Source organism: Macaca mulatta, chromosome 1, assembly GCF_049350105.2.
Source record: "Macaca mulatta isolate MMU2019108-1 chromosome 1, T2T-MMU8v2.0, whole genome shotgun sequence".
Taxonomy (NCBI): domain Eukaryota; kingdom Metazoa; phylum Chordata; class Mammalia; order Primates; family Cercopithecidae; genus Macaca; species Macaca mulatta.
This window is the reverse complement of record NC_133406.1, coordinates 123,274,611-123,287,551: the sequence shown is the minus strand read 5'-3', so window position 1 is coordinate 123,287,551 and position 12,941 is coordinate 123,274,611. Positions and strand designations below refer to the sequence as shown.

Below are 12,941 nucleotides of genomic sequence, written 5' to 3'. Positions count from 1 at the left end.
GTGCCTTGCACAGAGCCTGTCTAGTACTCACTCTCTCCCTCCATCTGAATCAGGAACTTCATTTTTACATTCCTTTCAAATGATACAATTGCAATGCAACAATTCCCCAGGTAAAAGAATAACTGTCTCTCTTGCTGGCTCTATTTTTTCCTTTTCTTTTTCTTTTTTTTTTTTTTTTCTTGACAACAGAAAGCTTCTTTTTCCCCCCAGAAAAGAGGCAACATCACCCTGTCAATGTTAAATTCTGGCAGAAATGAAGCCACTAAAATGGAAAGAGAAAAAAATATTTTGGCAACAGCCAGGAATGAGAAATTGCATAGCATTTACTGGGTTATATATATTCTATGGATACAGGATACTCTATATTATTGGCAATGATTGTCTCTGTGGTCAATGCTTATTTCTGAAATAATTCTCTTTTCAGTGCACATGGTGGATTGATTGCACTGATGGCCTCAGTTTGTTTGTGTTAATCTCTCCCTTTGCTCTATCACTTTGCAGTTCCCCTCCATAAAGAGGCAGAGTATATATTAACCCATCTCTTGCCTTTGGAGTTGGTCATGTGGCTTGCTTTGGCCCATGGGGTGTTAGTGGTCACGATGTAAATAGAAGCTTTAAAAAATGCTGTTGTATTTCCACTAGTTCTTTTGGACCCCTGACATTACCATGAAAATGTGCCAGTCCAGCCTGCCAGAGAGGTGTGAGAGACATGTGGAAGAGAACTGAGTCATCCAAGCCAAGGCCATCCTAGACCATCCAGCTCCTGTCAGCAGGACATAGCCCCATTGACAGAGCCACCCAGCTGACCCATAGGCTTGTTAACAGAAATAAATGTTTGCTGTTGCAAGCCATCAGAGTTTTCTGATTGTTACACAGCAGTAACTACTCCATTCACACACATTTGCTGAAAGCGTTGGTGCCTGGGGGTGACCCCCAACTTCTGCAACTGAAATGGTGAATAAATTCCTGTAATTTGAACCTCACTGATTTTATAGTTAGCAGCCTGGAGAGTTTGTTTGAAATCTCCATCCTAGGCAGACTGCCCTTTTATTGTTCCCTAAATACAACCTGCACATCCCTGCCTCTGCTTCTGCCTCTGTACGTTGTATTTGTCCGCACTGAAATGTCCTTCCTTCCCCTCCCTGCCTATTTGCATCATACCAGATCTCCAAGGACATGACTTTAAAACCAGCCTTTTCTGATTGACTTCCTGCGACTGTTCCCTGCCTTTTCAGCCTATTAATTCAGGTTATTTCTTGCCTGAGCCATAGATTGGATACCAGACCCATGTTTGCCATATATGGCTGCTGTTTTTGTTTGTTTGTTTGTTTGTTTTAATCTCAGCTGTTTATTAAACTAGATCCCAAGTTCCTGGAGGGCAGGGCCCTCTTACATCTCTTTTATCTCCCAAGCCTTGTATAGTATCTTGAAAAGGGAAGTACAGGGCCTTTCACTTAAGACTTTAATATTTGTAAGTTGACCATCACTGGGGGGCTAATTGTTACTTATCATTGCTAATGAATAAAACCAGAAGAATGGATGAGTGAATGGAGGGATGGATGGATAGATAGAAGATAGATAGATAGATAGATAGATAGATAGATAGATAGATAGATAGATAATGTTAGATGCTTCCAGATCTGAATTTGTAGAATGTACCCTGTTCTACTATAATTCTCACTAGGAAAATAAATTTTACTTTAAAATGCCACCTTTCCCCTGAAGATTTTACTGACCCCCCATTCATTCTCTCCAGATTAGATATGCCCTTTTCCTTTCCTGATATCCCTATGTGACAGTCAAGTTCTTACCTGCTCACCTCCACCATGCCACATGGCACAAGCAGCAGCTCCTGGAGATCAAAGGCTGTAGCTTAATTATGTATGGATGTCCAGCACATGGTAGGGTACTTACTGCACAAGGAGTACTCAGTAATTATTTGATTATTTTATCTATCCTGCCTCTGTCTTTCTTTTAAATGCCCTACTTCAGCCCCTTATTATTGCTCATAGAGACAACTACAAAAACCTTGTAACTGACCTTCTTGCTTCTAGCCTCATCTCCCTTCTTCACCTTTCAACCTGTTAGCAATGCACACATACGGAATTCAACTTAAAAGGAAAATCCAACCAGGCTATACTCCCACTAAAAATCTTTATAGCTTCCCTCTTCTTCAAGGTATTAATAAAAACCAACCTCTTAGGCTTGGCACGCAAAGCCCACTAAGATATGCCCATCCTACCTGTGTAGATCCTTCTTTCACAACAGCCTCAAACTTTATTCCAATAGAATAGTACAGCCTGTGTGTACTATTCATACTACACGGTTACTTCCCAACTGTACCTTGTCCCCTGCCTCTCTAGATAACTCACTGACTCACCTGGCCCAGCCCAATCCATCCTGACCTTCCCTCCTGCCCACCAATTTTCCCCACCCCCTGCAACAATCAGTGTTCCACTGATTGTTGACACATTGCGTTGTGATTATCTGATTTAAGTGGAAGCTTCCTGAGAACTCTAGCACTAGTGTAGTATTAAATTAGCCTAGGTTCAGGACCAACTGTTGAATTTAGACACTCCTCTGCCATCCTTGGTACCTGGGTTCACATCTGAGTAACTGCCCATTAGTGTAACTGCCCATTGGGTTCTCCCTGCCTGCTGCCCAGATAGAACAGATTTATCAAGACAGGAGAATTGCAGTAGAGAAAGAGTTTAATTCACACAGAACCAGCTAAATGGGAAACCAGAGTTTTATTACTCAAATCAGTCTCCCCGAAAATTCAGAGACTGGAGTTATTAAGGATAATTTGTCAGGCCAGGGAGTGGGGAGTGCTGATTGGTCAGGTAGGAGAGGAAATCACAGGGGATCGAAGGGGGTTCTTCTTGCAGTCTTCCATCCCTGAGTGGGATCAAAGAGCTGTTGGAGCCAGATCACCAACCTGGATGGTGCCAGCTGGTGCATCAGAATGCAGGGTCTGAAAAATACCTTGAGCACCAATTTAGGTTTTGCAATAGTGATGTTTAGGAACAACTGAGGAGGTTGGAATTGCGTGGCCTCTGGCTGCATGACTCCTAAATCATAATTTCTAATCTTGTGGCTAATTTGTTAGTCTTACTAAGGAAGTCTGCTCCCCAGGCAAGAAGGGGGTTTGTTTCCAGAAAGGGCTGTTACCCTCTTTGTTTCAAGATTTAACTGTAAGCTACATTCCTCCCAAAGTTAGTTCGGCCTACAACCAGTAATGAACAAGGGCAGCTTGGAGGTTAGAAGCAAGATGGAGTTGGTTAGGTCGGATCCCTTTCACTGTCATAACTTTCTCACTGTTATGATTTTTGCAAAGGCAGCTTCGTAGGGCAGATGAAGATAAACTTAAATGTCTCATGATGGTAGCTAATATTCATTGAGCACTTACTATGTACCAGATATTGTTCTAAGTGCTTTAAATAAATTAGCTCATTTGGCATTCACAGTAATCTTATGGGGTACATACTATTAGTATCCTCATTTTAGCAATGAGGGTTAGGAAAGGTTAATTAAGTTTTCTAAGATTACACAGCTACTGAAACTAGAATCTGCATGCAAACCCAGGCAGCCTGACTCTAGAGCCTGTAACCTTCAGCACCACCTCGTGTCGCCCCACGTTCATGTTTTCCAGGGGCCCTCTCCCATTTCTCAGTTGTTTCCTCTCCCAAGAGTGGAGGAGAAGGAAAGGCCAAGAAGACAACATTTCTCATGGCTTTTTAATGTATTCAGTTTACCTGAATTCTCTCATCATTACTAAATGGCACATACCGAGCCAGGTTGAGGCCTATCTTTTCTTAGTTTTATCTGTATCTGTTTACTTAACCACGAAGATAACTTTTTTACTCCCAAATTTGAGTGATTAGTAAAGAGCTGTATAATGTAACCAGTTTTGCTTTTCGCAAGCCATCTCTGTTTCTCAGTGGGCTGAAAACCACACTATTGCTTCCTCTTTACTTTGCAGTGAGAGCACAGCATTTGTCACTCAACCTCTGAATGTTAGTGACACTGCTGGGACGGGAAAGGACTGTGCTGGCCTCAATGGCAGGCTTCTCATATGTGGCATCTTTCTTTCTCTTTCTGAGTAAGTTTCATAATCCTTTATGTTTCTCTTGTCACAGGAGGTAGTCAACTCAGGGTGCTGGGTGATGGAACAGGACAATTTGGTCTCTGCAGGAACAATTATGCCATATATTTCTGATGTTAGCAATGATTTTTGACTTATTGATGACAGTTCTTGGCTTACCTAGACATCCTTGAGTTCCAGGGAGGTGCAATGCTTGGTTGAGTCCCATGCACGTGATTCCATTGTTTTGTACATTTGTGTGTGTTGCCAGATCTATCAGTTTTGCTTGGCCCTGTCTTTACTCATCTTCCTGGGCTGATCATCCCAAGAGACAATAAAAAAGCCTTGTGTCAGGCTGGGCGCAGTGGTTCACGCCTGTAATCCCAGCACTTTGGGTGGATCACGAGGTCAGGAGTTCCAAGACCAGCCTGGCCAAGATGATGAAACCCCGTCTCTACTAAAAGCACAAAAATTAGCCAGGTGCAGTGGCAGGCGCCTGTAATCCCAGCCACTCAGGAGGCTGAGGCAAGAGAATCGCTTGAACTCAGAGGGCGGAGGTTGCAGTGAGCTGAGATCAGGCCACTGCACTCCAGCCTGGGCAAGAGCGAGACCCTGTCTCAAAGAAAAAAAAAAAAGAAAAGTTTTGTGTCTCAAACTGAGAGGAGACTTTAAGGTTTGTCTGATATTAAGGCTTGATGGAATAAATATGCCTTGCAGATATGACTGGATGGAAAGAAAGGTTATGAAAGTACTTAGTAGTTTTAGACTATGCTAAAAGAAGGTTCTAGATTTCATCTGTGAGTGGAAGTGGAAATTGACTACTGAGAGACTGAGAAATGGGCAGGAAGATTCACTTGGCTCTGCTGAGGGCCATGCAGAGGGGCTTGCCTGATCTAGGGGCATTTATGTGTGTTAGAATAGGATGGAAGAAGAGAAAATTTGGAGGTAGAAGGGAGAATCAGATGAGTTGAGCAGGTAATGGAATAGTTTCAAACCAGATAGCAGGTACTTTTTAATGCTACAGTTTTCATTAACATCTGGTAAAGAGAATAGACCCCATCTCAGAATAATGTGTAAAATGCATGAAATAAAGTGCATAGAATTATAGAGGAAATCAATCACATTGAAATATAGGTATCAAAATATTTTAAATACGTTGTAATGCAATAATTTATTTGCTTCTTATTTATGGATTACATAATAAGATCTACAGGTAGGTCTGTTAACCACCAAACTTCAAAGTAATGATGAGTATAAATAACATTTCAATATATCTTAAGTAGTTGTAATGTGATATGAAGATATCTGTGGTTGTCTACGTTCGTAACTGAAGAAAATACTAAATTTCCATTAGAGGTAAAAATGAAAATAAAGGTGTAAGATTATTTTTCAGCCTGGTTTATGGACCCTTTAATCCTACATGTGGACCCAGTTAAGAACTCTTGCTTTATAGCTGGGCATGGTGGCGCACACCTGTGGCCCTAGCTACTTGGGAGGCTGAGGTGGGAGAATCACTTGAACCTGGGAGGTGGAGGTTGCAGTGAGCCGAGACTGAGCCACTGCACTCCAGCCTGGGTGACAGAGTGAGATTCCATCTTAAAAAAACAAAAACAAAAGCAAAAAAAACTTCTTTCTTTAGAGAGACTGGATGGAGCTAGTGCAGGGACCCGAATGGCTGGGATGATTGGGGAAGTAAACCAAGCTGTATTTGGTGTGACCAGGACTATGGTTGAAGAATTAAAAGAAAAGAATACAGCATTCAGCACAAAGAGGTTGCTTCATAAACATTGATTGAGTTAATTGTGCTCTTGTCTCTAGGTACATATGATAGTGTGAGGTAAGAGTCAGTCCTAGGGCCTGCAGGAGAAGTTGCCAGGACCGCTTGCTGGGTGATGGATGCCTGCCAGACTGACTTGGCGGGTGTTGATGGATAGGTGCACTGGTGGGATCCTTTGGGGGCTGGTGTGTTTCTGTTTTTTGGTTAAGTTGTCTGAGTGTGATTCTCAAGTGTATGTGCTTTGTGTATTTGAACTCTTATGTTTGCTACATATATAGGAGGAAACTGGGTTTACATTGTGCAATAATTCATAGAATTGCAAATTCTGTCTCTTTTTTTGGTAAGCAGGCTAGAAGGCCTGGGGGAAGGAAAGTAGTAATCAAGGCTCAAAAAGGGGAAGCTGGAAGCTTTTCCTTAACCCATTTAAACAATTACCTAAACTGGGTTATAGATTTACTTCTTCTAAATTCTGACTCATCCCAAGCACTAATTTTGTGTAGAAGCACAGTTTCTATGTGAAGAATACATAAATCAGGAAGTTACTTGAAAAAGCTTTGGAAGTCTGCTGTTTGTCATTACAAATCTAGAGGGGAAATGAAAGAAATTATTTAAATAATGATCAATTGATCAATTACATTGGTTAGCAAATGTATACTTTGTCCCAATTTTTTTTCAATAAATATAAGGACTGAACAATCCTGATAGAAAGTGGTGCCATATGAGATTAATGTCATGGGTAAATGAGTTCTCGGAGTTAGCAGTTAGCTTTGTCTGCCTGTCTATTTCCCCCACCCTAACTAGCTGCCCTACAAATAATGGCCATTAACGTGGCAGGGTTTGGGGGAAGGGCTATTGTCTGTCTTACTGAGATTGCATTCATGAAAAATAAAACAGATTCCACTTAGTATGGATGGAAGCTGTCTCAGCCTCCAAGCATATAGGGTTTTTGAATGTGTAAAGAGAAGGAAGCTGCTTGTTATGTTGGCTATTCCTGAGGTAGGTTTTGTTTAAGGTAGCGTTATTTGAAACTGCTCTTTTTTTGGTATCAAAAATGGTCAAGTATGGGCCGTTTTATAAGGTTCAACCTAATTGTTTTCATTCAAATAATACTGCAATGGTAAATTTGACAATTCAAGTGATATTTTTAAAGAAAGTCAATACCATTGAGGAATTTTTAGTGTTTTGAAAGCATGATTGCAATGTCAGTATGTCAGTGCCAAGCTTTGTACTCATCAGCCTACAAGAATATGAGCTGTTATTCAAAAGTGGCTAACCCTCTGCCCATTGAAAGAGAAAGCAAGAGGGCAGTCCTCACAGGTGTTTTTCGGAGGGTGGATGATACGTACTTGAAAAAACTCAAGGGAGAATATATTTATAATAAGATCCTTAAGCTTATGCCCCAGTGCATAGCCATTTGAGTTGATCTCTGCCAGTCATGCCTTCCACCTGAAAAATACCTTTGAAGTCTCCACACTATTTCTTTCAGTTTTCTGAGAAAGTAGTATGTCTTAGACTGTTTGGGGTGTTGTAGCAAAAGTACCATAAACTGGGAGGCTTATAAACAACAGAAATTTAGTTCTGGAGGCTGGGAAGTCTAAGATCAAGGCACTGGCAGTTTGGTGTCAGTGAGGGTCTGTTCCTCACAGCGCCTTCTGTGTCCTCACGTTGCAGAAGGGGCTAGCGAGCTTCCTGGACTCTTTTATAAGGGCACTAATCCTATTCATGACAGCAGAGCCCTCATGACCTAACCGCTTCCTAAATGCCTCACCTCGTAATACCTTCACCTTGGGAATTTGGTTTCTGCATATGAGTTTTAGGAAGACACAGACATTGATACTATAACACAGCTCCCTAACCGTCATCCCTCTACTAAGACATTACTTCATTCATCCGCCTTGCTGGCTTCACCCATTCTCCATCCCACCCCTTCCTACCGCTCCTCACCTAGCTACTCTCTCTAGCTGCCATCCTGGTCTTCATTTTTCCCTCTCCATGAAACTCCTGGAGGTAGGTTACACTTTCTGCAGTTACTTCTTACCCTGAAAACTGCTGCTTCCACTCTATTGAAATCCCTTTGACAAAGATCTTCATGGACATCCTCCTCATCGAGCTAACAAGACTGTCCTCTGCCTTCAGAGTCCCCAACCTCTTGGCAGCCTTTGGCAGTGCTGACAAGCCCTTTCCTCTTAGAATGTTCTTCTTCCCTTGGTTTCCAAGCCGCTGTGTCCTAGTTGCCTTCCATCTAACTCTTCCCTCTGTAGGTATTGTTCCTCATCCCATCCCCTAAAGAGATTCCGTAGTAATCTCTCCTTAGCCCTCTTCCTTCTGTTCCCCAACACTTCCCAACACTTGTATATAACTGGCCTAATCGACGTCTAACAGCTCAGAACTCTCCCTAGTTACAAACAGACATTTACAGGAGCCAACAAGAAACAATGGAGACAGCCATGGATTTGGCATTTGCAGATCTATTAATATGTTCAAGTCTGGCTCAAATTCTAGGAGTTTTTGCACAACTAAATATGGGAATGTCAAATGGTTTTTGAAAGGATTCGATTATAAATATTTTCAAAGGGTTAAATAGACCTTAACCCTTTGAAAATATTTATAATTTATATGTAAATATAAATATATATTTAAATATTATTTCAAAATGTTTGCTGAATATCCTTCCTGTCTATTCCACGGTCTTCAAATTTAGTATTTCTAAAATTAAATGCATTATATTTTCACTCACCATTATACACACAATAGTAACTCTGCCTGGTATCTGTATTTCTATTCAGAATATCAATATTCTCCCAGTCAGCCTTATCAAACTTACGATCTTTGATTTCTTCCTATCTCTCATCTCGCCTACTACTCCCAAGCATCCAAAACACTGAAAACTCTACAGATTTTGTTTCCACAGTAGCTAGGTTATAGTACCTTTATTTTTATCCCTATTGCTTTTGTCACCTCTGCCCTGAGCTCCTATAATTACCTGATACCTATTTCTAACTTCCATCATCCTACACACCAACTGTCAGGTTCATTTTCCTAAGACCTTTCAAACACTTTCAGTGGATTCCCCATTGCCTAATGAATCAAGTCCAGACTTTTAAATGTGATAGTCAAGTCTTTTCTGCTCTGGACCCAAAATTGCTCTCCAGTTTTACCTCTCTCTATTAATCTTCATGCAGCGCCCCCACCATCCAGTTGATTACTCCTTATTTTTGAATATGTCTTTTGATTCCTACTCACAGAGTCTTGCCATGAAATCTCTTTTACCTAAAATGCCCTGTCTCCCCATTTACCTTGTCATAATCTTCCCAATTCTCCAAAATCCATTTCTAATGCCATCTCTTATGCCATCTCCATAAACCTGCTTCCCTCCCCTCAAAATGTAGTCCCTCCTTTCTTCAAAATGTTTGAAGCACTTTTATTATATGTTTTCCATAGAGAGATGACTGCTGTCCACTTGACTGGATTATAAAATCCAGAACAGAATCTAGCCTAAATTCATCTTCATATCTTAGTCCGTCAAGCATGAGAAATACTATAAGTGGTTGAATAAATATTTATTGAATTGGCAAATAAAGCAGCAGAAAAAGAAGTATGTGTTTTCACAATAAAAATTTTCAAATGTGGTACCCATCTTGCTGAAAAGTGATGGGAAATGTTGGAGCAGTGTTGCCTAGCCACCAAAAATAACATCGTTTGTAGAAACATGCCTTGATATAAGTAGGTTCATGGTACCTCAAAAGCCACATTAAAAAATATTTTTATTGTGAAATACAACATAAGAAAATATTAATAAAACATACATTTTTGGTTTAACAAGTAAAAAGTAAAATCTATATAATATCTACCCAGGTCAAGAAACAGAATATCACCAAGACCTAGAAGCAGCCACCCAGCCCGCAGTGTGCCCCATCAAATCACAGACGCTCCCCCGACACAATCACTTTCCTGACTTTCATGATAACCGCTTCCTAGTTTGCTTTTTTTTTTTTTGAGATGGAGTTGCCCAGGCTGGAGTGCAGTGATGCAATCTTGGCTCACTCCAACCTCTGCCTCCCAGGTTCAAGTGATTCTCTTTCCTCAGCTTCTGTAATAGCTGGAATTACAGGCACCTGCCACCATGCCTGGCTAATATTGTATTTTTAATAGAGACAGGGTTTCACCATGTTGGCCAGGCTAGTCTTAAACTCCTGGCCTCAAGTGATCTGCCCACCTTGGCCTCCCAAAGTGCTGGGATTACAGGCATAAACCACCTCGCCTGGTCATTTCCTAGTTTTTTGCTGATGATTTTACCCCTTATGTATGCATCACTAAACACTATAGTGTGGTTTTACCTGTTTTTAAACTTTATAAACAGTAAGATTATTCTGTATAGAGTCACAAGGGTTCAGAAGTGTTTTTGTATCCTTCATTGAACGTAGTCACTCATGTTATTGCAAATAGTTGTAATTGTTGATTTTTATTTCTATAACATTCCACTTTATGACTGTACCACAGTTTATCCAGTGTACTGTTGATGGACATATGGGTTGTATCTTGTTTGGGGTTTTAATGAGCAGTGTAGCTGTGCATATTCTTTCACACATAGCTTGGTGCACACATTTCTCTAAGATGGCATTGCTGAAAAGTGTTTTAAACTGCCACTGTAGTATAACTGGTTGGTAAGTTATAATTTACATTTTCCCAAGGTGGTCTAACTTCTATTCCTGGCTTCTTATTACAAAAAGAGCATGATATAAATATGTCACATTAATTTGAACTTATGAATAAATTAGTGTATTCTAAATTATTATAGAGGCTGGGTGCAGTGGCTCACACCTGGAATCCCAGCACTTTAGGAGGCTGAGGCAGGCAGATCACTTGAGGTCAGGAGTTCGAGACCAGCCTGGCCAACATGGTGAAACCCTGTCTCTACAAAAATACAAAACTTATCCGGTCATTGTGGTCCATGCCTGTAATCCCAGCTACTCAGGAGGCTGAGGCAGGAGAATCACTTGAACCTGGGAGATAGAGGTTGCAGTGAGCCAAGATTGTACCACAACACTCTAGCCTGGGTGACAGAGCAAGACTGTCTCAAAAAAAAAAAAAGAAAAAAAATATTATTACTAGAAATGTGTGTGGTTGGCTGACTAGTTGGTTGAGTGTTGGTTGGTTTCCCAATTTTAGATTGAGCATACATGTATGAGATATATGCACCTGACTGCCTCAGGTGACCACTTACCTTTTCTTCCCTTTTGCCCTTTGTTGTAGTTCCCTTCTATCCCTTAGAACTAGTTTCATTTCATCCCAGATTCCTATACTCAGTCTTTTTGTGTTCTCTGTAATGTCCTTTTTCCTTTCCCTCACTTGTTTTTTCCACTCTAGTCTCCTTACTCTTTGTCCCTGGAGAGTCACAAAATGCAGCAGAGGCTCTGCTTCTTCCTCGTCTTCTTATGAACTCTGTTCAGTTAACTCCATAAAGCCAGCAATCTCTCCCTGTCTGGCCCTTCCGATGTCTTCCAATCCGTCTTCCCTTTTACTGTACCCTGGGCCCCTAGTGAAAGAACTGGCCACCCTTGTGGCATGTCTTTGTCCTTTCTGCAACACAAAATGAACTAGCCTTTAATATCAATCATAGTAAGTAAAGATACGCTTTTTGATTTCTAAAAAATGATTGATTTAAAAAACTTGTCAAATGAAATGTTACCATTTAATTATGTCTTTTCCTTTAGACCTAATACTTGAGATTTGTTCTAATAGAAAACATTTCCTAGTAGTCCCAACGGAAAACTTTTGGTAAGAACAAAGCTAAAATAAATTCTAATCCCAGAACCTGCTGGATTTTACAGCCATCTATTAGGAGGCTTTTCAGTAAAAGCGTTTCTTTAAGAAATGACAAAACAAAACCAAAAAACCCTCCACAGAATAGAAAGGAAGTGCTGCTGCCTCTTCAGATGCTAATTTTGGCTAGTCTTGCAACAGACCTGGCTAGGAGCTACAAATAGTTCAACCAACCAGCTAGAAAAATCATGGCACCAAGGGCAGAGCCCTAGACTTTGCGTCTCCAGCAACTACTTCTCTGAAAACTGCCCGACAATGGCAGCAGGCACCCTGGAATTTGAGGCTTGAGGAAGTATATGCCAAATTTTTTCATAAAATAATGTAAAATTATCATACATTTATTTGCTTTAAAATAAGTACACTTCGATAAGCAGATGTTTTATAGAAGTGGTCATGTTACATTGATGAAGCTAAACTTTTTTTAAGAGACCGAAGATTACTATAGAAGTTAAAGTTATAAAAGAACAATTAACTCATCAAGCAATTCCACTGCTGCTCAGCCTGAAGAAGATGTTGAACGTTTGAGTTGATTATAGCTAACAACCTGAGATCTCATTTACCAGAATTGTAATACAAGGAAATACATAATGTGGTACACTGGGAACTGAAACACTAATCTCTTTTTATTCCCCTTTCTTTCTCCTACTTGCAAGCTAAGCTCAGCATTGGCCAGAGAGAAGTAACAGTTCAGAAAGGACCACTGTTTAGAGCTGAAGGTTACCCAGTCAGCATTGGCTGCAATGTAACTGGCCACCAGGGACCTTCTGAGCAGCATTTCCAGTGGTCTGTTTACCTACCAACAAACCCGACCCAGGAAGTCCAGATCATTAGCACCAAGGATGCTGCCTTCTCTTACGCAGTATATACGCAGCGGGTGCGAAGCAGAGACATCTACGTGGAGAGGGTCCGGGGCAACTCGGTCTTGTTGCACATCTCAAAGCTCCAGATGAAGGATGCTGGCGAGTATGAGTGTCACACACCGAACACTGATGAGAAATACTATGGGAGCTACAGTGCAAAGACTAATCTAATTGGTAAGCTGCTTGTCCGCTTCTGCTCGCCAGCCCCTGAGAAGCCAGAGTCTCCACCATCACAATATCTTGCAACGTGACCTGGCTTTATATTGTTCCATGTTCTTTGGGAAAAGAGCCCATATACCCTTGTGGATATTTTGGAGATATGTCACAAGGGGGTATCTCCTATTCTCTAAAATTATGTTTCTTTTCTCAATTATCTTTGACATATTTCGATGGTGTG

At 40.9% G+C, this 12,941-nt stretch overlaps 1 protein-coding gene across 2 annotated transcripts in view; it reads left to right on the top strand.

The window, feature by feature from the left end:
- Positions 1-3,964: 3,964 nt before the first annotated feature.
- Positions 3,965-12,941, top strand: part of CD101 (CD101 molecule) — a 35,277-nt gene continuing 26,300 nt past the window's right edge. For both annotated transcript variants that reach the window (XM_015149039.3, XM_001112908.5), the window contains exons 1-2: positions 3,965-4,102; positions 12,338-12,718. In XM_015149039.3, the coding sequence (XP_015004525.3) occupies positions 4,015-4,102; positions 12,338-12,718 (469 nt within the window). In that variant the 5' untranslated portion in view covers positions 3,965-4,014. The remainder of the gene's footprint in view (positions 4,103-12,337; positions 12,719-12,941) is intronic.